Source organism: Carcharodon carcharias, chromosome 11 (assembly GCF_017639515.1).
Source record: "Carcharodon carcharias isolate sCarCar2 chromosome 11, sCarCar2.pri, whole genome shotgun sequence".
Taxonomy (NCBI): domain Eukaryota; kingdom Metazoa; phylum Chordata; class Chondrichthyes; order Lamniformes; family Lamnidae; genus Carcharodon; species Carcharodon carcharias.
Genome location: NC_054477.1, coordinates 98736871 through 98761819, shown reverse-complemented (window position 1 = coordinate 98761819; position 24949 = coordinate 98736871). Strand labels below are relative to the sequence as shown.

The window sequence follows — 24949 nt, the reverse complement described above, 5'->3', positions numbered from 1 at the left end:
TGGCAAATGATGGCGGAGAAGGTCAATGCCAGGAATTTAGCCCTAAAGACCTGGTGCAGGAAGAAATTTACATTCTCACACAAGTTACCAAGGTCAATGACTGTCTCTTCAATTGTCATATCTCACCAGCTTCACTGCTAACCTCATCCGGTGCTCAAATCACCACACCCCCATCACTCACCTACCAACGATTTCTACCAATCAGGGCTCATACCTGACATTCATATGTTTCACCTCACTCTCACACCGAACACTGCTACAAGCTTCAAACCCACATCTCAGAGGATGCAATTATTCAACCATGACTGCCACATCACTCAACGATAATGCAAGACAATCACTGACACACCTCCCTTTCTCTTGCAGGAGAAGGTGGTGCTAAACAACAATCAGCAGAAATTAACCAGAAGGAGAGAAGCCCCTGCATAGAGGACACGGTGATGGTCCTTGCTGGGAAGTGGCATTGTTGAGACCCTTTCTCCTCCTCCCTCTCCTAGGAGCTTGTCCTGGTATGTGCAGCCTCTGCCTTTCTCCCACTCATGCTCAATGCCAAATGGAAGTCCTACCAGGAAGTCTATGTCTGGAAGCAACTGGTTTGTTCACAAACCTTTAAGTCACTAAACAAACTCCCTATAAACTATTGAAACATTAAGCAATCATGGAAAAGCACAAAAAACGTGCAGAATTGCAGCAACAGATAGAAGAAATAATCCAGCATTGTACCAGCAAAAATTGATAATTCCTTTTAAAAGTGCTGGTGGTGGGCTCCTTCATAGTGGGTAATGCATATTCAGCTGTACGAAGTAAGGGGAGAGTGTAGGCTGGAGCATGGAGCTCCAAAATGGCCGTGCTGACATAGGTTAAGAATTGCATCTGATAGATATCATGATCTACCTGCTGTACATGTTGCTGCTGGCCATTAAAGGCAAACGCGCAATCCCCTTTACAAATGTAGCGTTCATCACACTTCCTATTGGAGGTGTGCGTGCATGTGATGAACATAAATTTGGTAGTTTTAGAGGTCTTGTATCACCCAAAAATACTGCTGCTTCAGAGACTAAATTTGCCCACGTCTTCTTTTGGGTCTTGCCTTTTACGTTCAACTCCCCACAGTTGGGAGAAGTGAAAATTCCATTTCCCCTCCAGTTTGTTAGAATTGTAATTGTTTGTTGAAAACCATTTTTAGTGAAGAGTCATGTGAAGTATTGAATCAAAGTGAAATGAGATGAATATTTGAGAGGTAAAATTTAGAAGGATTTGGACGTAGAGCAGGGGAGTGGGACTAAGTGCAGCTTTTCCAACAGCTGGCACAGACACAATGGGCTAAATACACTGCTGTACAATTCTATGAGCTTGGACAAGGCTTCCAGTTTCATCCCCAACTCTCAAAATACTTTATAAAAACAAAATACTGCGGATGCTGAAAATCTGAAACAAAAACAAAATAGCTGGAAAAACTCAGCAGGTCTGGGAGCATCTGTGGAGAGGAAGACAGAGTTAACGTTTCGAGTCCATATGACTGACTCGAAACATTAACTCTGTCTTTCCCTCCACAGATGCTGTCAGACCTGTTGAGTTTTTCCAGAAATTTTTGTTTTTGTCTCAAAATACTTTCCTAGCCAAGAACATCTAGAGTGGTTTCCTCAAAGATAGCCGATAGCTTGTCATTTCTAGACTGTCATCCAAATAGGAAATTTTCTCTTTTCTTATGATCCACCTTATTATAAAAACAGAGAAGTAGTCTTCAGCTACAAATTTAAGGAACACATATTCAGTAAGCTCATTGATTTTGTGCTTCTAATGGGAGCTGTGCTCAAAGGAGAGCAATTTTATGAATCGAGTCTTAGTGTTGTAGCCTTACTTCTACCCACGCTCTTCTTGGACACAACTTTCCACAACTTACCCAAGAGCATCAAACATGTGGCCATTGCTAATAACTGAATATGCATCAGGCAGCTATGGTGGAAGGATTTATTGTTTCAGTGTGACCAAGGTTCAAATATAATTCAGATATAATGTGTGTCAAGCTTCTGTTTGAAAAATGAAATAGATTTGCAAACTCACCAAAAATCAAAAACTTGAATTAAATGCAGGTGTTGACTTGAATTTATAAGAAACAATGACAAAAGGGGGATTCTAGGACGTATTTGAATCTGCTTTTTTATCAAAGTGACATATAACAGAATTAACGTTCTGTATTTTAAATATTTCTTCCAGCTCGAAGTAAATGGTTTCCATCTGATCCCCAACTTATATCAGAAGGCCTTTATGCAATAGCAGTTGTGCTGAGCTTCTCTAGAATTGCATACATTCTTCCAGCTAATGAAAGCTTTGGGCCTTTACAAATATCTCTAGGAAGAACTGTGAAAGACATATTCAAATTCATGGTCATATTCATCATGGTTTTTGTAGCCTTCATGATTGGAATGTTTAATCTTTATTCACACTACCTTGGAGCAAAGCAAAACAATGCATTTACAACGTAAGTACTGGCACAGGTTTAATTGTTTTTAATGAATAGTTTGCCTCTTGATATTTGTAAATCTTTTAGATAAAGAGTAAGATTATCATGTAATCTCTAAGTCTATTATTAAAAATGTGGCCACTTAGAACTCTAATCTCATGATGTGGATTAGTATTTGTATACATGCTGTGTATATTTAATTATTTTTTTTACAGCAAGTTGAGATCAAATTGATAAAAAGAATGACCTGTACTATTCAGAGCCCAAAGAAAACCACACAATTTTTCTCCAGAGCGGGTTGTAAAAATGACTGATGTTGCCTATTGAGGCATTAAACTTTAAGATAGCCTTCCTATTTAACCATTTTTCTTAAAACTCTGGGCCATATTGCTATGATAGTTTGTGAAAACAGTTAAAAGGAATCATGTGATTTGTTTTTGTGGTTCAGTAGGCTGGAGACACATACTCGCTAGACTCACACAGAAATGATCGCCATTTCAGTGAAGTACAGAGGGTTGCCTACATCTGTAGAAATACCGCATGGCCAAGAGTTAGTGCCTTTAAGTGAGCTGGGAAGAATGTTACAAGAAAATTGAGTCCATTTGTCATGGATACATGAATATTTCATATTGTTCTGCTACATTGAACAGCACAATCCTCTAGTATTGTCTATGTAAATATTTTAAATTTACTCATTTTGTGTCAAGTTGTGTACCACTGATATGCACCACTGATCTAAGATGGCTACACAAGGTTAGATTTGAAGGGAGCTGTGCTCATGATGGCTTTTAAGGCCAGAAATTGCTGTTTTGCTGCATTTTTAAGTGTTGTGTAATCATAACTTAAGCTTTCCTACCAAAAATAAATCTGCCCTTGAAAGCACAACCTTACTGCTTTCCTAACTTCCCAACTCATCCAGAACAATCACACAACAGGATCAATTGTCAGGATCAGCACCTTTTAACAGTAGCAACCAGCAATTTGAACCATTTAAATAGCATCTCACAGAAGATGAATTCCATTTCCAGGGGCAGAATGTTTAGGCCGGTGGGCGGGCGTGATCACCAGGTCCGGGATCGGCCAGGGAACAGACCACCGAACGCGATTGGCCCCCGACCACGATTTCACGCTAGCTGGCCAATTAATGGTCAGCCAGCATGAAGCGTGCACTGAAATACTCAGTGCTGCTGTGGTGGGGGTAGGAGGAGGGTGAGTGTTGGTGACAGCAAGGGCGAGCACTGAATGAAAGCTCTCTGATGGCAGAGAACTTCTTCAGGGAGCTGAAGACCTGAAAAATCAAAAATAAAAGTTTCAGCAGCTGAAAGAAAGTATCCATGCATTGTTATAAATCAATTGAAAATTTAGCTGCTGAAAATGCTGTGCACGGAAATTTATTTATATTTTATTTCGGCAGTGAAACCTCATTCGCTCGTGGATGAGGTTTCAAGAAAAATACATAGGCCGCCTAGCTGATTCGCCCATCCGCCAACCATAATGTTGGACGGGCAACATAAAATTAAAGACAATTGCAACTTTAATTACCTTAATTGGCCTCTTAGTTGTTGGCGGACGTACTTCCAACGTTGGAAGCATGCTCGGCAACCGAAATATCGCATGAGCGTGGGATGACGTCGGAACGCTTGTCCAACATCATCTCACACAATTTTGCATCTGAGCAGGTTGGATGCCCGCCCACCCACCAACCTAAAAATTCTGCCCCCGAGTCTTAACAGGATATGATAAAGCAAATTGTAAACCTCAAGAATTTTGCTAAGGTTAGCCAACTTTATTAATAAGCACAAGATATGAAAGCTCTTCCAAAATTCTCAACCTTCTCTGCTTTTCCATGGAGATCATTATGAAGATGTTAAGTAGTGCAGTGCAAGAATGAAAAAGATAGAAATGAATGCTTGGCAAGACTGAGGTGGATGATGTTTGCAAAGAAATATGATTGTGAATGCATTAGCTAACCTTTGTACACAGACATTGCAATGAGGAAGGAGGAGTGTGAAATGTTAGGTGAAATTTAACATTGTGACAGAGGAAGTAATAAGGGTATTGATGTTGTACTAAAATGTTTGATGGTACAGAACTTGAATTTGCTGAAAAAAGAGATATGTTGCCTAAGAAGAGGCAGAAGAGTTCTTAAGCCAATCGTCAGGACATATGGACTATGTACTTGGCCTCGCACTGACACAGTGCAGGTGCAATGCCAGGTACGTAGGCCATTTGTCCCAAAATTGGCTGATGGAGTCAAACAACACGTTCCTCCAACTGTTAGTAATAGGCAGATTACAGGTTATACTCAATTAGACTGCACTTGCAAAACCCAAAAAAACCCCATTTTTAGCTGGATGTGATTCTACAATTTGGCAGCTCAATAATCCTGACAGCATTAATATCTACACTAAAAACAACTTAATATAATCAGTCAAGCTCATAACATGGCTCATTATGCTAGCTGGAAGTGACATATGTTCATACACAGGGACCCATTCTCTGCAAACAAAAGGAATATTGCTGAAAAAGAGACATGCTATCAAAGTTTTTTGCTTTGCACTCATCAGGACAGATTCATAAGAATACCAATTCTCAAAGCGAACAACACTGTAAAGAGGTGCTGATTGATTGGCAAGTGGACTCTAACTGGTAGAGGCATTGCCTTGGAGAATGCACCAGGGAACAGTTAACTGCCAAACTTTTGTTTCAATTCAAGCCAGGCAAGTCAACTCGGATTGTCCAAGGCATTGCCGTGTGGAATGAACCAGGGAATGGTTGCACCCCAGGCTTTGCTTTTTTGTAAAAAGTGGACATGTTCCTACTGCTTGCAAAGGACAGGGACTTGTGTGTAAATATAAGTGAGTTAATGCTGTCCAATCACGGAATCATATCTAACATCGGACACTATGTTTTGTGTTTTGCAAGCACGGGCTGGTTGAGCATGGTCAGTACTTAACCTGTTGTGAACAGCAGAAGTTTGATACGATCCCCCAGTTATTGAGACATAAGGTGTACATACATGGCATCACACCAGCACTGAAATTCATGTACCACATTACTTATTTGTTTGGAAGGCAGATTATCTTTTTGGCTTAACGGCAGCATCCCGTTAGTGGAGAATACCACCGTGTTGCTACTGCATAGTTGTTCAAATTTTTGAGATACCTTATCCTTCCAGGGTAATCTGAGGTAGACTTGGCACTTTTCAGAACCAAAAGTAGCAGCCTTAGGCCTATTCATGAGTTTGTGCACTATATAGCGAGCAATGATCCGATTAGGGTAACCGTTATCCCACAGGATAGCTTTAATGCACCTGGCATTAAGCTTGCATGGCAAGGAAATGACTTGGGTCCTATTTATGAGGTTGCCGATAAGGCCAATCTTATAGCACATCGAACTGCAGGAATCCAATATGAAAGTGGGCTTGCAGTAGACAGGAGTCTCCAGGTCTGTGGTATAGCTATGATATTTTCCATGGCAATGCCTCTACCAATCACAGTCCCCTTGCCAACCAATCAGCATCATCTTCTCATGCAGTATAAATTGTTGTTCCCTTTGAGATTTGGTATATTTGTGAATCTATCCTGATGAGTGCAAGATGAAAAGCTTCAACAACATGTTTCTTTTTTCCAACAATACTCAAGTTCTGTACTACCAAACAACTATGTGTATACCTGGGAAAAAGGAATATGTTCAAGTCTGCACCTTTATTGATTTACCTAAAAGCATGGGTAGTCTATGGTTTCCCATTTCTTTCCCCATGGCAACACCTTAGCCAATCAGTCGATTTGTCAGCCAATCAACATCCCTCTTCCCCTGTAATGTAAATTGTTACAATTGTTTGAAATTTGACATTCTTGCACTTGCCCTGATGTGTGCAAGATGAAAAGTTTTGGCAACATGTCTCTCTTTTCAGCAATAACTCGATTTGGTTTTTGAGGAGTTGGCAAGGAGGCTTGATAAGGGTGATCCATTTAATATAGTCTATATGGATTTAAGCAAGACTTTTGATAAGGTCCCACATGACAGACTGTTCAGAAAAGTAAAAGCCCATGGGATCCAAGACAAAGTGGTAAGTTTGATCCAAAACTGACTCCGGGTCTAGAAGCAAAGGGTAATGGTTGATGGATGTTTTTGTGATTGGGAGGCTGATTCCAGCAGGGTTCCACAGGCCTCAGTATTAGGTCTCTTGCTTTTTGTGGTATATATCAATGATTTGGACTTGAATGTAAAGGGAATGAATAAGAAGTTTGTGTACAAAACAAAAATGGGTTGTGTGGTTGATACTGAAGAAGAAAACTATAGCCTGCAGGAAGATATCAATGGATTGGTCAAATGGGCAGAACAGTGGCAATTGGAGTTTGTTATAACTGTCACTATTGTCAGTTATGTTAAGGGTTAAGAATGTAGAGTTTTGATTTCAGTTTAAAGTGAATTGGGCATTGTTTACTGTCAGTGTTGTTTAGTATGCCTGTGTACTTACAAACCGTGCTTGAACTTTTGACCAGCTGAAAGGTTTTTAGAACCAAGGAAGCCCTCAGGTTGCTATGGATAAAATTGCTGAGGGTGGAACTATGCTCCAAAAGGAAACCTAGTGGGCTTTGACTTTTTGGGAAAAAGCAAGTATAAGAGAAGCTGACCTGAAGGCTGCAGACACCCAGTCTGTTGCGTTTAACCAGAGAACTCAGTTCTGCATGCTTAGAGAGGAAAAGAGGGAGTTCTAGAGAATTGAATCAGACCAACTAACTCTGTAAAGAGAGGAAAAGTCCAGCCACAGAATAGATACCAAGGGAGTGTGTACGCATGTCTGGTGGGTTGTGGTGTGTGACCATCAGCGATGCCTACACTTGGACCAGGGACGTCATATTTATAGGAATATACCTTAGACCTGAGCTGTGACCAATGCAGCCAGACACAGAGAAAATGAAATTTGTCTTCCAGAGTATGAGAATATTCAAAAGCCTACCAATGTGAAAACCACAGTAAAAAGGTTAAGCTGGGCTAAATCTGTTGCATTGAGTTTAAGGTAGAAGCACATACTGCTTCAAATCATGATCTTACTTGCTCAGTGTACATATTTAGCCATTATTGCTTGTGTTCATTATGTTCAAGTTTGTATGGTAAAGGTTGTTTTGGTGCTTCAGTTTACTCTTGGAGTCCTGCCTCTTATTTCCCCATCCTTAGTTCTTCCACGCGTTATATTTAAATGATTATGGTCAATCAAGCCAAGTCCTAACAAGTATTAGACATGTCCAGTATTCTCATAGCTGAGATCATAACAAGATCAATCTGGAGAATTGTGAGGTAACACATTTGGTGAAATCTAATTATTCAAGGGAGTACATAATAAATAGTAAGATTCTGAGGAATGTAGAGGAACAGAGGGATCTTGTAGTGCATATCCACAGATCTCTGAAGATGCTGGACAGGTAGATAAGGTGGTCAGTAAGGCATAAAGGATATTTGCCTTTATTATCAGAGATATAGAATAGATATATAGTCTGCTGCATTCGCTGCTCCCAATGTGGTCTCCTCTACATTGGGGAGACCAAACACAGACTGGGTGATTGCTTTGCGGAACACCTCCAGTCTGTCCACAAGCATGACCTAGACTTTCCTGTTGCTTGCCATTTCAACACATCATCCTGCTCTCATGCCCACATGTCCATCCTTGGCCTGCTGCAGTGTTCCAGTGAAGCCCAACGCAAACTGGAGGAACAGTACCTCATCCGATTAGTCACTTTACAGCCTTCTGGACTTAACATTGAGTTCAACAACTTCAGACCATGAACCTTCTCCTCTATCCTCACCTCTTTTTTAATCCCCTTTTTTATGCATTCATTTTTATTTTTTATTCACTTATTTTTGTTTTATTCATTTATCCATGGTTTTATCCCCTTTTTTATCCCCTCTTCTATCCCATTTTCTATTTCTTTTCCCCCCACCACTGCCCCCTCCCCCCACCCCATCCCCTACAGGGCCATCTGTCACTTGTTCCATGTTGCTCTTTCACACAATACTACCCTTGCTCTGCTATTATCACATTCTGCATTCTTACCTTTATGCCATGATCAGCATCTGTTTTAGCCCTTACCACTACCATTAACACTCCCTTTGTCCTTTAGTTCATGACATATTTGTCAATCTCTCCTTTGTCCCCACCTATTGCTGTCCTTCTATCCAGCTTCACCTGCCCCATCCCACTTAAACAGTATAAATTTCATCACATTTCCACTTTTCTTCAGCTCTGAAGAAGGTTCATTAGGACTCAAACGTTAACACTGTTTCTTTCTCCACAGATGCTGCTAGACCTGCTGAGTTTTTCCAGAATTTTCTGTTATTGTATAGAATTTAAGAGCTGAGAGGTTATGCTAGAACTGCATAAAGCACTAGTTAGGTCACAGCTGGAGTACTGCTTGCAGTTCTGGTCACCACTCTCTAGGAAAGATATTTTTCCAAGAAAGATGATGCAGAGAGAATTACAAGGATTTTGCCTGGACTGAAGAATTTTAGTTATTAGGAAAGATTGGATAGGCTAGGCTTGATTCCTTTAGAATTGAGGAGGCTGAGGGGAGAACTAATTGGAGTGTATAAAATTATGATGTGTCTGTATAGAATGGACAGGAAAGCCTATTAACCTTAATTGAAGGATCCATAACCTGAGGGCATAGATTTATGGTAAAAGGAAGGAGGTTTAGAGGGGATTAAAGGGGATAGTTTTTCAGCGAAGGGATAGTGGGCATCTGGAACTCACTGACTGAAAGGTTGGTAGAGGCAGAAATCTCTATAACATTTAAACATTACTTGGATATGCACTTGCAGTGCCACGACTGACAAGGCCATGGACCAAGAGCGGGAAGTTGGGATTAGTTTGGATGACTATTTGTTGGCTGGTGTGAACACAAATGGGCCAAATAGCCTCCTATTATGCTGTAAATTTGTACGATTGGATAATTCAAGTACCATTCTTAAAAAGGGTTCAATAGTAAAAACTTACATTTACATGCGGTAGAACAATCTAAGATGCTTCACAGGAGTGTTATCGAACAAAATTAACACTGAGCCACATAACGAGATATTAGCATAGGTGACCAAAAGTTGGGTCAAGAGGTTATGGTTTAAGCAGCAGATTAAAAGAAGAGATGGAGGTCTGGAGAGGCTTAGGGAGGAAATTCCAGAACTTGGGGCCTAGGCTTCTAATTATGTAGTTGATGGAGATCATGGATACAGAAAAGTCCAGAATTGGAGGAGTGCAGATTTTTGAATAGTTGTAGGGCTGGAGGTGAATAGAGAGATAGGGAGGAGTGATGCCATGAAACGAATAGAACCAAGGATGAGACTTTAAAATTCAAAGGGTTAACAGACAATTATCGCTGGTATGCCAGCTTAATAAGGCAATGGCAATTACATACAAGAACACTAGAACATGAGAAATAGGAGCAGAATTAGACTCTATGCACATTGAGCATGCTCCACCATTCAATATAATCATGGCTGACCTTGGGCTTCAACTCAATTTTCCCGCCCAATCCCCATGTCCCTTGATTTCCTAAGAGACCAAAAATCTGTCTAGCCCAGCCTTAAACGTACACAATGATGGAGCATCCACAATCCTCTGGGGTAAAGAATTCCAAAGATTCACAACCCTTTGAGTGAAGTGATTTCTCCTCATCTCAGTCTGAAATGATAGATCCCTTATCCTGAGACTGTGCCTTCTTGTGTTAGATTCCTTGACCAATGAAAACTATCTTTCAGCTTCCACCCTATCAAGCCACTTCAGAATCTTGTATGTTTAAATGGGATCACTTCTCATTCTTCTAAACTCCACAGAATATAGGCCTAATTTACTAATTTTATCATAGGACAACCTTCTCACTTCCAGGGATTGATGTATGTACCTTTGTTGTACCGCCTCCACTGCAAGTATACCTTTCCTTAAATATGGAGACCAAAGCTGCACATCTATTCCAGATGTGTTCTCACCAAAGTCCTGTGCAATTGTATTTCTTTATTTCTGTACATCAGCCTTCTTACAGTAAAGGCTCACATGCCATTTGCACTCCTAATTGCTTGCTGTACCTGCATGCTAACCTTCGGTGTACCTTCTACGAACATACCAAAGTCTCTCTGAACATCAACACTTATAAGTTTCAAACCTTTCAGAAAATATTCTGCTTTTCTGTTCTTACGACCAAAGTGAATAATTTCACACTCCCCTACATTATGCTCCATCTGCCATCTTGTTGCCCACTTGCATGTGTGTATTTCTTTGCAGCCTCTCTGTGTCCTCCTTACAGCTTAAATTTCCACCTACCTTCATATTGTCAGCAAACTTAAATGTATTACTCTCTATTTCTTCATCTGAGTCATTAAAATAGATTGTAAACAGCTGAAGCCCAGACACTATCCTTGCAACACTCCACTAGTCACAGCCTTCCAACTTGAAAATGCCCTGTTTATGGCAACTCTGCACAGCCTGTTCATTAACCAATCCCCTGTCCATACTAATATATTACCCCCAATTCTATGAACACTTATCTTGTCTATTAATCTTTTGTGTGGCACCTTACTGAATGCTTTTTGAAAATCCAGATATACTACATCTGCTGGTTCCTCTTTACCTATCCTTTTAGTTACATCCTCAAAAAACTAATAAATTTGTCAAATCGGATTCCCCTTTTGTAAAACCATGTTGACTTGATATAATCATACTATACTTCTCAAAGTCATTGGTAAGACTTCCTTAATAATAGAGTCCAGCATTTTTCCAATGACTGATGCTGGGCTAACTGACCTGCGGATCCCTGTTTTCCCTTTCCCTTCCTTCTTGAAAATCAGTGTTACATTTGCCAACTTCCAATATGCTGGGAACATTCCTGAACCTAAATAATTTTGGAAAATCATAGCCAGAACAGCTACTATTCCTACAGTACCTCTTTTCAAACCCTAGGATGTAGGCCATTAGTCCTGGGGATGCATTAGATTTTAATTCCTTAAGATTGTCGAATACTTTTTTCCTGCTGATATTAATTACCTTAATGTCCTCACTCTTATTAGCCCTTAGGTTATCCTTTATTTCCGGTATGCAACTTGTATCTTCTCCTTTGAAGACAAACATGAAATATTTGTTCAATGTCCCTGTCATTTCCTCATTCTCCATGGTCATTTTTCTACTCTCTGCTTCTAAGGGAACAACATTTACTTTAGCAACTCTATTCCTTTTTATATACCTGTAAAAGATCTTACAATCTGTTTTATGTTCTTGGCTAATTTACTCTCATTCTATTCTTTCCCTTTTTATCAACTTTTTGGTGGCCCTTGGTTGGTTTCTAAAATACTCCCAATCCTCAGATTTGCTACTTTTTTAATTAATTTGTGGGATGTGGATCACTGGCAAGGCTAGCATTTGTTGCCTGCCCTAATTGCCCTTGAGAGCAGTTAAGAGTCTACCACATTGCTGTGGGTCTGGAGTCACATGTAGGCCAGAGCAGACAAGGAAGGCCAGAACCAGATGGGGTTTTATGACAATCAATGATAGTTTCATTGTTACCATTACTGAGGCTAGCTTAAATTACAAATTTTTCCCCACAGTTGAATTTTGATTGATGCCTTTAAATGGTTCTCATAGTTTATTTGCCTCCATACCTCTTAGTCTATTTACTCAATTAATGTTAGCCAGTTCTCCTCTCATACATATGTAATTGGCTTTGTTTAATTTTAGATTCTTCTTTGTGATTGGAGTATGTTACTTCCAAACTGAGCATGAAATTCAGTTTTATTGTGATCACTATTTCCCAGCGGATCTTTTACTCCAACATTACAAATTAACCCCTGCCTCATTACATAATACTAGATCTAAACTAGTTTTCCCCTAGTTAGTTCCACAATGTTTTGCTCCTGGAAGCTGTCACAAAAACATTCTACAAACTGGTCTTCTAGGCCACCCTTCCCAGTCTACATGAACATTAAAGTACTCCACAATTAGTACATTTCCTTTGCTACAAGCTCCAATAATTTATTGTTTAACGCATTGTCCAATGGTATAACCAATGTTCGGGGGCCACAAACTATTTCGACCAGTGTTTCCTGACTCTTGCTATTCCTAATATCCACCCACACTTCTTCTACTTCATGATCTTCTGAGGCCAGATCTTTTCTCATTAATATCTTTATTTCATCCTTTACTATCAGTGCTATCCCTCCTCCGTTGCCATTCTATTTGCCTTTCCAAAATATTGTGCTCCTCAGAATATTTATTTCCCAAACTTTGTCACCTTGTAACTATGTCTCTGTAATGATGATTAAACTAAACAATTTACTTGAATTTGTGCCTTAGTTCATCTATCTTTTTGAGATGCTTCACTCATTCTAGTAAAAAGCCTTTATTTCCATTTTTTTACTACTATTCCCTGCATGGACCTCACTCTATGATGCATAAACTCACTGTCCCTTCTTGTCCCACTCTGCTTTTCTTTACCCACATCACTACATTGCTCCATTGCCTTGATTTTTCTCTTTGGATTTCTAATTCTCCGTTCACTCATTTTGCCCAAACCCTCTCTCCACCCCTCTCCCCACCACCCCCGTGGTTAGTTTAAAGCCCTGTCCACAACCCTAGTTAGATGATTGGCTAGGACACTCGTTGGAGATAATGGTTTAAATGGAGCCCATCCCAACAGAATAGCTCCCTCTTCCCTGAGAACTGATGCCACTACACCATGAATCTAAATGCCTATTTCTCAGACCAATATTTGAGCCATGCATTTCATTCTCTAATCTGCTTGATCCTATGCCAGTTGGCACTTGGCTCAGGTAACAATCCAGAGATGATTAAATGGACACATGCAGTCTGCCACTGAAAGTGCACAGCCCATGACATTGTTACTGATTTATCAACTTTCTTTTGTTCACTATTATTTTAAAACTTGCAGAATGAGATGGTCTTTAATTAGTTGGCACAGTGCCACACTGGTGGAAAAAGAAAATAAGCTCATGGCCAATTTAATGAAACCATTCTGGTGGTTATTGGGAGTGGAGAACAGTGAATTTAAAGCTCCTCCAGTCTCACAGTTGGAACAATAATATTCATGTCCTATAATACTTTTATAATTTTCAACAGAGTTACAGTCACAGAGACATGCACTCAACTTGATTTGCACCTTGGTGGATGCCACACGATGAAAATATTGCTTCATTTTGGCGTGCTGAGGATTTTCACAATGTTGTCCTTCTGTCTTTTTCTAGGAATGGAGAATGAAAAGGAATAAGGGTACAGCCAGTGTCACCGTGAAAACCCACACTCTGGCAGCATATGCCAGAACCACCACCTGCCCCAAGCACCAGCGAACATAAACAGTGAGGTTGAGAAAAGTAAGAGATAGGTCACACTGCACAAGTTAGGAGAAACATATAGGAAAAAGGGAACCATGAACTGGGGTTGGGATTTTCTGGCCCCATTAGCATCGGGTGTCATGGCAGGGCGGGGGCGGGATGTGGAATATGGGGAGAAAGGCAAAAATCGGTTTTATGCTGTTGTGAAACCAGTTTGCAATCATCTGCTCCACCCCATCAATGGTGGGCTGCATCTGCAACGTCATTTGATACATTTGCATCTAATTATAAGACCTGCTCGCGGGAATCATCCCACCACATCAAATTTACCACCCACATCGGCGTGATCTCAGAACGGTGGGCTTCATGTCTGCCTTTAAGAGGTGGTGACCTGAATTTTGAGGGGAACTCAGAGCTGAGTGCGCACAACCTTGCACAATGCTCATGAGCATTGCCCATAGGACATCAAGGAAGAGACGCTGTGCATTTTTGGGGTGGGAGGGTAGTGGCACAGGCTTTTTCCCAGCTGGCTTTCATTGTGGTGCCAGGGCAAGGGTTCCAGTGCGGGTGGGGCTGGAGAGCTGGAGGTCTAGGCAGCAGAGACTGAAGGAAGTACACAAGCACATAGTGGCAGCGGGGGGATTGTTGGGAGGCAAGACAGCACAGACAGACTGAAGGAAATACTCAAGCACATGCCGTGGGGGGAATGAGATGGTGGTGAAGGAAGCTGCCACGCACTTGGAAAAGCTTGTCAAAAGTGAGCATTCTTCTGCAGCCAAGACTGTTCAGCAGCAGCTCCATTGACGTGCTTGGAGTTTTGACATGTCTTGAAGCTTTTTAGCCCACTCAAGCAATGTAAAAGCTTTAATGTGCCACCAAACCCTCCCGAACCTTTTACCCCTTGAGCGAAGGTTGTAAATTAATGTGCGTATTAGGGGGCAACAGAACAATTGGCTGAATGGGCATGTTGTACAATCCCCATGTGAAAGATAGCCATGGCGCAGTCACTAGTGGAGGTGCTCACAGTCCCTGGCAATGTCTTTATTTAGGTTTGGACTCGTATCCATCATGGTTCAAGCTAACAGTACAGCCTTGCAGCGTGGAGAATGCATGCGCCTGAGCTGAGAGCACAGCATGCAGTCCAGTGGTCGAAGCTGCTGCCAATTGGTCAAGTGGAGTGGGGCGGAGGTGGTGGGATTTCAGACAGTCAATGAGCACACTACACTCTGGTCATCCAAGTGGTAATCAACACTCTCATGCCTGCATGAAGGGGCCTTCAGAATGAACCAAGAGAGGTCTTAGGGCACATATGCTAACCCATGCGTCACTCTCTTTGATCCTGTAGGAGGAGAACATCAGGATCATGGAGCCTGGTGATTTAGTGGAATGCCTGATGGTTTACAAGACCAGAGAAAAAGAAGAAGAGAGCAGTGGGGGCACCTGGCTCGACAAAAGGAGCAGCATCTTCCTCAAGATGAAGGGGTGGAAGGGCCTGCTACGCACGTAACTGAAGATCAACAGCGAGCCTTCGCTCATAGGCACCTCGCTAGGCCCAGGGTCTATAGATGGCACGTGTCATTCCTGCAGAAGACTGAGAACCAGTGTCAGCGAAGACTGTGCATTTCTAGGAACTGGTTGGTCATATATGACACCTGCTGCAGGATTTGGCACCATTGGGACATGGAGGGGATCCACTGCCAGTGGCCACAAAACTGACCATGGCACTTAATTTCTACACCAGTAGCTCCTTCCAGGCTCCACAGGTGACCTGTGCAGGATCTCGCAAGCCTACAAGCAAAAGTGTACTCAGGAGGTCACATACGCCATCTTTTCAAAGGCACAGAATTTTGTGCATTTCACCCAAGATCAGGAAAGCCAGGAAGCAAGAATGCTGGGATTTGGACAGATCTCTGGTTTTCCACAGGTGCAGGGTGCCATTGATTGCACTCATGTGGCACTTAGACTTCCATGGCAACAAGCAGTCAACTATGTCAACCGCAAGAGCTTCCACTCACTGAATGTTCAGCTGGTGTGCGACCACCACAAACACATCCTGCAGGTCTGCGGCACAATCCCCAGGGAGCCTCCATTCCTACATCCTTAGCAGGTTTCAGATCTCTGATGTCTTCCAGGGTCCAGAGAGGCTGCAAGGTTGGTTCCTCGGGGGCAAGGGCTACCAACAGAGGATGCAACTGATGATGCCTGGGTGATGGTACAATGGGACTCATGCCGTGACCCAGACTTTGGTGGAGCAAACTATAGGCACTTTGAAAATGAGGTTCCGGTGCCCCGACAGGTCCGGTGGACCACTGCAGTACAGATCCTACAAGGGTAGAACATCAGGATCATGGAGCCTGGTGATTTAGCAGCATGCTCATGGATTACAGAGACCAGAGAAGAAGAAGAAGAGAGCCGTGGAGGCGCCTGGCTCAGCGCCAGAGGGTGTCGTGCATCACCTTCGCTTACTGTGCGCTCCACAACCTGGCGCTGCAAACGCCGGAGCACCTGGCTGAGGAGAAGATGGAAGAGCCACACGTATCATCTGTTGAGGAGGACGTCAAAGGGGATAATGCTGATGAGGTCCTCGAAAGGGAGGATGCCAACGAAGAGGTCATCACACTGGCCAGGCAAGGCAGGCCCTCATTGCTGTTAGATTCATGGAGGATGATGACGAGATGCAGCGAGGACAGTCCTGATGTCCTCACCTTGCATCTGCAAAGCCCCATCTCAAAAGTGCTTCTGTGTGGTTGATGACAGCGCACACACCCTCAGTGCTTAAGCTCATGTTATGGAGACACAGTGGAGGCCTGAATAGTCGCTAGATTCCAGGAGGGTGATGAGATTATTCAGTGAGGACACTCCATAGATCTTCACATAGCCCCTGTGAATGGCTGACTCCTTTCTGGCTGAGGGCAGCTCACTTGCGGTCTGTGATTAGGGTCAGATCATGGACACATAGTCGTGAAACTTTAAGTGCACCTGTTCCGTGGTCAGCCTTCAGCACCTGACCCCTTCAGGAGCACAGCGTCACTGGTCACAGATGCTGAAGACATGGAGGGCCAGCCCCATCTCAAAAGTGCTGAGAGCAAACAGAGAGAATGACGGAACTCTGTGATGGCTGCCCACAACATTCTGGCAGCAATATCAAGCATCATCGAGGTGCAGGCATCAGTAATGTGTCCTGTGAGTGTTAAGCTAGACCATCACTTTGGTCCGAAAGTTACACACAGCACAAGGAAGAGGCCCTAAACCAAGGTTTTACACCTGAGTGACATAAACACTAATTATCAGAACAAGGAACCAGTTTATTTACAATAATGATCATTATGTACAAGTGAATAGCACTCGTGCCCAGGATGTGCAACTGCATCTTCTAAACCTTTCTAACCCTGCCGCTATGTCTTGTGCTCCCCCGAATTCCACAGCGGAGGTGGAGGCCCTGCTGACTGCTATGCCCTGTCACTGATGACTTTGGTGGGTTTCCTTGGAGGTCCGAGACCTGGAGGGCCCCAGCCTGCTTTCGGTGTCCTGCTGCGTGGCAGTGGCTCCCTCCGCAGCCTGTGGAACTGGAGCTTCTGGGGTCATAAAGAGTGGGGATTCAGAAGGGCCGGACACTCCTGGAGTCACCTGGATGGATGGCCCTGGGTTGTGCACCTGCTGATCCTCCTCCCTACGGGTGTATGAGGGCCCCTGGCTGATTCCTTGAGAAGAAGGGGAAGCTGAAGTGAGATCGAGCTGGCCTGGACCCCTCTCGCATTGGCACTTGGACGCCAACTATGGCGTCAGCAATGGAGTTGAGCCTGCGCAGCAGAGCAGCAGGACCAAGGTCTCCATGATGGCCGCCATCCTACCAGTGTGTTGGCATGCTGGTGCTATCACTTCGGACTGGAGGCAGAAGGACTCCTCCATCATGCCTTGCAATCTGATGAGTGCAGCGGACATCCCTTCTTGATGTTTCCGAGCTTGATGTTTCCAGCTCCAGCAACTGAGGTATGATCGAGTCCAGAGGCTCATCATCTGACTTGGACTCAGCAGCTTTCTAGCCTCCAGCAGCCCTCCAAGTGCTAAAAACCTGGGAAGGCCCTGCTGCTGCCTGCTGTGGATCAGACAATCTGACCAGATCATGACCCCAAAGCTACTCCAGAACTAGGTCCCACCAAGATGTGTGTCTCTGCACTGGTAGACTGTGGGGGTGAGCACTGTGGAGGTCTTCAATTAAGGTGTCATCAGATTCTTCTTCTGAGGTGACTTCAGGGATTCAATCAAAGAGTTGGCTCAGGGGCACCCTCGGCTGCTTCCCAGATGTGCCTGTGAAAGCAATGAGAGATAATTAGTGCATTGCAGTGGACTGTGGAACAAGGGAACTAACTCACAGCGTGGTTGTCTGATGGACAAAGCGCTGCTGGATCCTCACTTGGTTGATCTCATCTGACCTCCCACAGGAACAGTCCAGATTGTTGCCAGACAGCTGGATGGCTCTATTTTCAAAGTCTGTGAGGACCTTGATGTCAGGCATTCCTCTACCAGTCTGCAATATCTCCCTCTTGTTGTGTGCCAGCCTGTCCTGCATGAATACAGATGTAGAGAGTGTAAGCAGGATGCCTGCCAAGCCAGAAAATAAGGATGCCTGGCATGTGTGGGTGCTGAGTGGTGCCATGGGTGGGATGAGGACATGATCCGCAGGGCAGATGAAGGTGTGTGTGAGAGAGTGAATGGTGATGTCCCATGAACTGGCAGTGAGTGAGATCCCTGTGGATGTGTGATAGGTTTGTGAGTGTGAGAGTTGAGAGTGATGAGAAGAGTGACATACTCTGGTGGCTTATTCTTTCGGCAAAGGGTGGCTGTTCTCTTTTGCAGGGCTTTGGCGCTTCCACCGCCACCCATGCTGGATTGGTGACCTTGCTTGCTGGTATTCACCCAGAGTGGAGTTAGAGGACTTCGTGCCGAGCCTCCACTGTGTCCAGTAGGCACTCAAGGGAGGCGTAGCTAAATCTGGGGGCAACATGTTTCCTCCCTTTGGGAGCCATGACTTTGCAGCAGCTTCCAATATCTTAGAGGGTACTAGCTTTGTGCAGGGGCGCCTTTAAAATATGGCACCCAGATTCCTGAAGGCCTGAGGTGACGGCAGGGAGGGTGAATCAGGGGCTGCCCCACCAGCGGCCCAGCGTGTTTCCCGGGAATGCATTATCAATCAGTCGGGACGTACCAGGAACGGGACCATTCGCCGTGAAAACCGACATTGTGGGTTTTTCCTGCACACTACTGCGCTTTGTGCAAATCTGGGATGATTTCGCCCTGAGTCTGTTTTGTGGTCAGAAATCTGCTTCTGGTGAGAAACTGATTAAAGTTCAGATTTTCATGGAATGAGCCCCTAATTGATATGGTGACGGGTTTCCTACCCACTGCAAGCTAATGGCAGTGAGGTGGGTCAGTAAATTGTGTGACCCATTTAGAACCCCACCTCACTGGGGCAGCTGGTTGTCCTAGGGCAGAGATCTAAAATTTGTGCCAAAGCCTTGCACAGCACCAGAGGGAAGGAAGATGTTACATAGGAGCCCAAGGCCTGGCACCTGGGGCAGCAAAGATCCGTGCTTCATCAATGCTGACCTGGATCTAATGCTGGAGGCTGTGAGGGAAACGCGGGAGATTCTCTTCCTGGAGGGGGGAAGGAGGAGGCTACCTTATCATGCAGCAGGGATACCTCTCTGTTTGATGTCTTCTCCCTCAGCCTCTAATTCCTCGTCTCTTACCTCCTTCTCCTCCCCTGATAAGCTGTCTCCTTCCAGGGCCTCACCGTCCTCAAGATCTACACTGGTGCCTCTCTTTGGAGCTCCTGTGGAGGGGTCAGTAGCTTTGTCTTCAAAGGATTTTCCATGTCCCCAAGGATCCACGTACACATTTTGGGGATTTGAGTCAAGATCTGAGGCAGTCTGGACTGGCAGAAGATGCAGGAATAATGGCAGCTGCCAGGAAAGCTAGTGCCAACATGGAGGAAGCTCTTGTTGTGGCCACAGACTAGTTGGACATTGAGCAATGGAAACTCTTCCTGTTGATGGATCACATTGGCCGCCTGCTGGATGCCTTGGTAGATTCAACTGATGATGCCCTGCACCTGGTGGAGTTCACCAATGGAGGTGAGACCCCGTGCCTACTCTCCCTGCAAGGTTGTGTCTATGGTTAAATTAACATGCTGTCCAGTTCTGGCAAAGAGGGCATCAGTGAACAACGAGATGTAGTGGTGTGCAGTTGTTTTTCAGATGCCATTATGGTCCACAGGAATACAAACTACTCAATTAATTGGTACAGAGGCAGGAAGATGAAAGAATTTGGGCCAGATGCCTCCATTTTCTTTGGCGATAGTCATGTTTTATTGATGGCACTTCATAAAGGCTTTCAGATTATTTGTACAATTGCTGTTGTAATTACATGTTAGATGTTAACCAAGACAAATGTATATACCTTGATGGATTTTGCACTGCAGAGAAGAGCATTCTAGAGTAGCAACTTAAGTTGGAAATTGACATCCTTGTTTAAGTATGTCAGAACTTGGACTGAAATACCTATTACCTTTACCATGACAAGGGGATTTCTGATATAGTACATGTTGAACCCAGATGTAGCAACATATCTGTGTTCATGATTAAGTGGCTAACAATTAATTATCTAATATTCCTATTTTGCGAACTTATCCAGACTCATCAATTGCTCATCATATTAACAGGTATTGGTTGATTAGCATCGAGAAATTTCATTCATCCTCAATCTTTACTGCCATCTTCAAATTATTTCAAGGCTGCATTCTTTATTGATGAGTGCTGGATTATATTACACTTGAATCTGTCAAGTGCTAAACTCAGTAGCAAAATTTAAAAAGTAGATTGAGATGGCTTTATGTTCAAGGTCTATGGTGCTGATTTTTTTCATGTTAAAGACTATCATTGGAGTTATACCATTGCCAGGCAATAGCTTGGAACAACAAGGGTTAAACAGATACCAAAGTTGTGCAAAACATAGACAAGTCACAGGATGGTGTGGTGTGATTTATTCCTCTCATTATATGTAACTATGCAATTAACTTTATTAACACCAAGGAAAGTCATTTTTAGAATGGCATGACTAAACAGAAAGCATTGTTTCATGACACTTTACAAAGGACTAGTATCTCTCATTCTACACATATTTGGTTATTAATGTAATGATATCACTTTAAGAGAGAATATGCTAGTAAGTAGCTGGGATGTAAACCATGTGACCATCAGGCATTGTTCAGAGTTGCTTTCAGTTTAGCTAGCAGCATGTGGTGTGAAGGAGTTGCAGCTGTACCTTCCTATTAATCGTAGCAGTTGAATCTTTATCGTAAATGTGTCTGTTGAGAAATCCTGGACTGCATCTTCAATTAAACTGAACCTACATGTAGTTTACCAATCCTGTGTGAGATTGGTAAATTTGTATTAAGCAAACATAGAAATACAAAAATTAACACACTTTCTCAAATCTGTCTACATCCCACTTAGTATCGGAAGCTATTTTGTTTGACAATCTTATCCTCAACCTTTTAACACTCAGTTGGTGTAGCCATATGACTTTGTGAGTCCAGGATATTGCCTGTTTTGTGTGAAGAAGTGCTTCCTGACATCACCCTTGAATGACCTAACTTCAATTTTAAGGATATTGCTCTTTGTTTTGGACTTCTCACAGAGGAAATGGTTTCTTTCTATCTACCCTACAAATCCTTAAAAGTACAAGTTAAAAGCGTATTGCTCTATTAAAGCCAAGGATTTAAAGAAAAACAGCACATCTTGTAAATTTGAAATAAAAATAGAAAGTGCTGGAAAGCAACAGTGGGCCTGTCAGCATCTGAAAACATGAGTTCCAGATAGAAACCTTTCATTAGTATTTAGTGAAGTGAGCCTATAGGACTAACCAATACAAAGAAGAAAAGGGTGGGTGGGGGGCAACAGGTTAAGAAAAAGCACAGATCAAATATGAACAGGTAATCAATAAGTTTGAGTTTCCATAGAGCATTTTTTTTTAAATTGGGGAAAAGTGTTGTATGCTATCAGAAGATCATCCCAGTTAGACTATGAAAGGATGTTTGAGAGGCCAGCCATAGCACTGTGGGTGTACCTACACCACATGGACTGCAACAGTTCAAGAAGGTGGCTCACCACCACCTTCTCAAGGACAACTAGGGATGGGCAATAAATGCTGGTCTAGCCAGTGATGCCTATATCCCATGAAAGAATAAAAAGAAATTCTCTATTCAGGTATTAAATTTGAAGCTGTGTATTAATGGCAATTAACAGATGGTTTTTACCTAAATAATCTTGTATTAATTCTGACCTGAGTATTTACATTTTTTTGTTTTTATTTCAGATTTGCTGCATTTTGTTTTGTTGATAATGCTTAGGTCGCTGGCACTTCTCTTCTAGGAATGCCCATCTTGTGGACGTTCTGCTCTTCTTTCCGACAGGATTTCCCTTTGTCTCTTTTCCCTTGTTCATCTTCATTGCTTTCATGTTTCCCTTCTCATGTTTGATCATATAACTTCTAATATTCCCTTTCACAGTCACACCCCTTTTTTCAACAATTGTATCAGACTCTGACTTATCCCATGTAGATTCCAACTGAAATTCCACCCTTCATGTTTCAGATTCACCCTTGATTACAGATGTTTCTAAGATATTCAGCATTTCTCAAACCACTGCTCTTGCAGCTTTCTGAAATCCACACTCAATGCCATGCACTGCCAAATGCACATGCTCAATCTCTCTCTTCAGCAGCACCAACTCACTATCTGAAAGCTGCCCTTGTCGATAGTTCCATTTCATCCTACGCCATACCTGAAGTATTGTTCATGGTTTTGGTCTCCTTCCCGAAGGAAGGTATTATTCGGAGAATAGTGGAGGTTTACTAGAACCATTCCTGGGACGAGGGAATTGTCCTATGCGAAGAGATTGAGTAGACACGGCCTATGTTGCCTAGAGTTTAGAAGAATCCAGAAGTGATCTCATTGAAAGAAATAGGCTTGGGGATTTTGCAAAAGTAATGAGGACAAGCTGCTAGCATCACCGTCATTCCTCCTCGAAAATTGACAGCAACTTTTGGAGTCTGCACATGCTTACTTAAATGTGGAAATCCAGGAGTTGCTGCCAGATATTCTATGCTTCTCCACATAGTGCGCTGTTGGAGTCCGCACAGACTGCAGTCAAATAGAAATCACCGAACTGACAAGAATTTACCCTTTTATCCCATTAGTCTCACTATATAAAATTGTTGAAAAAGTTAAATTGGGTTAATGAGATGTAATTGGGTTTTTTATGGTATAAAAAGTTCAAAGCTATTCTATTTTTCACTCCATGTCAGGTTTTTTTCCACCTCTGGCCATGACTCTTCTGATGCCCTTCAATATTCTATTCCTAAACTTCTCCATTTCACCATGAACATCTATTCCTTCTCCACATCCATCTCCCGTCTGGATAGCCTGAGGGCTCTCCACTTCATCTTGGAATAGAGACCCAACCATCCCCCATCCACCGGCCTCCTCTGCCTAGGTGAACTTCTCATATTCCTATGTTCCTATATTGAACTACTTTTCTTTTGACTCTACTCATTTACTACAAACAAAGGATATTGCTATTGGATTCCATATTGGTCCTAACTATTGCTGACTTTTTGTGTGATTTATGGAACATTCTTTGTTCCAGTCGTACTCATTCCCTCCATCACTTTATTTTCTGGTAAATTGATGACTGCATTGTTATTTCTTGCTTTCAGCTTTCTTGACTTTACTTACTTCCATTCTGCCTCCTATAAGGACTTCATTCCAAACTCCCAGTTTCTCTACCCCCGTCACACCTGTTCTCAATATGTCGCCTTCAATATTAGCACTTCCTATATTTCTTTCCTTTTCCTCAACCAAGCACTCCCCCTTCATGATGGTTATAAGTGCCCTCAAATGTGTCCAAAACATTTTCTACACTTTTACTTCCAATCCCCTCCCCTCCTTCCCACCAGACATCATATTCTATGGATTATCCTCTGCCATTTCCGCCACCTCCAGCATGATGCCACTGCCAAATATATCTTCCCCTCCCTTTCAGCATTCCAAAGAAACTGTTCTTTCGGCAACCACTTGGTCCACTCCTCAATCTCCCCAAATAGCCCTTTCCCTTCCCTTGACACCTTCATGTGCAAGAACAGTAGATGTAACACCTTTTCTTTCTCCAGGGCAAATGCTCCTTCCAGGTGAAACGGCGATTTAATTTTTCTTTCAGTTTAGTGGAGTGTATTCACTGTTCACAATGTAATCTCTTTTGCTCTAGGGAGATCAAAGCAGTAACCCTGAGCTTTCAGTTGTCTGCTATTTTAATTCTTCATCCCACTCTCACTCTGACCTCTGTGTCCTCAGCTTCCTACTCTGTTCCAATGAAACTTGGTGGCGGGGTTCAAAGGATGTGAGGCAACTTGCACCTTGTTTATCAGATGGGTCCTAGCTAATGCCTCAGTAGCAAAAAGGAAGCTGATCTTTGATCAAAGTCCTCTCTGGATCTATAGCTCTTCACTGTGAGGAGGATAGTGTTGAACTTCAAAAGGGCATAGAAAAGTTGGTGGAGTGGGCAGATAGGTGGCAGATGAAGCTCAATGTGGAGAATTGTGAGGTGATGCATTTGGTAGAAAGAACATGCACAAGCAATATAAAATTAGGGGTGAAAATTTGAAGGGTGTGCAAGAGCAGAAAGACCTGGGTGTATATGTATAGATCATTGAAGGTAGCAGGGCAGGTGGAGAGAGTAGTTAATAAAGCATATGGTATCCTGGGCTTTATTAATAGAAACATAGATTACAAGAGCAAGGAGATTATGCTGAATTGATATAAGACACTCGTTGGACCTCAGCTGGAATATTGTGTACAGTTCTGGGTGCCACATTATAAGAAGGATGTGGACACTTTGGAGACAGTGCAGAAGAGGTTTACAAGAATGGTTCAGGGGATGAGAAACTTCAGTTACGAAGATAGATTGGAGAGGTTGGGAATGTTCTCATTGGAGAGAAAAAGGTTAAGAGGAGATTTGATAGAGCTGTTCAAAATCATGAGGGGGCTGGACAGAGTAGTTTGGGAGAAGCTGTCCCCACTCGCAAAAGGATCAAAAT

The 24949-nt window shown here is 42.8% G+C and overlaps 1 protein-coding gene across 1 annotated transcript in view; it reads left to right on the top strand.

Annotated features, from left to right (window-relative positions):
- The window catches only part of LOC121283796 (short transient receptor potential channel 6-like), a 230763-nt gene that overhangs the window by 147217 nt on the left and 58597 nt on the right, over positions 1-24949 (top strand). The window contains exon 7 of the mRNA XM_041198521.1: positions 2218-2482. Within this exon, the coding sequence (XP_041054455.1) occupies positions 2218-2482 (265 nt within the window). The remainder of the gene's footprint in view (positions 1-2217; positions 2483-24949) is intronic.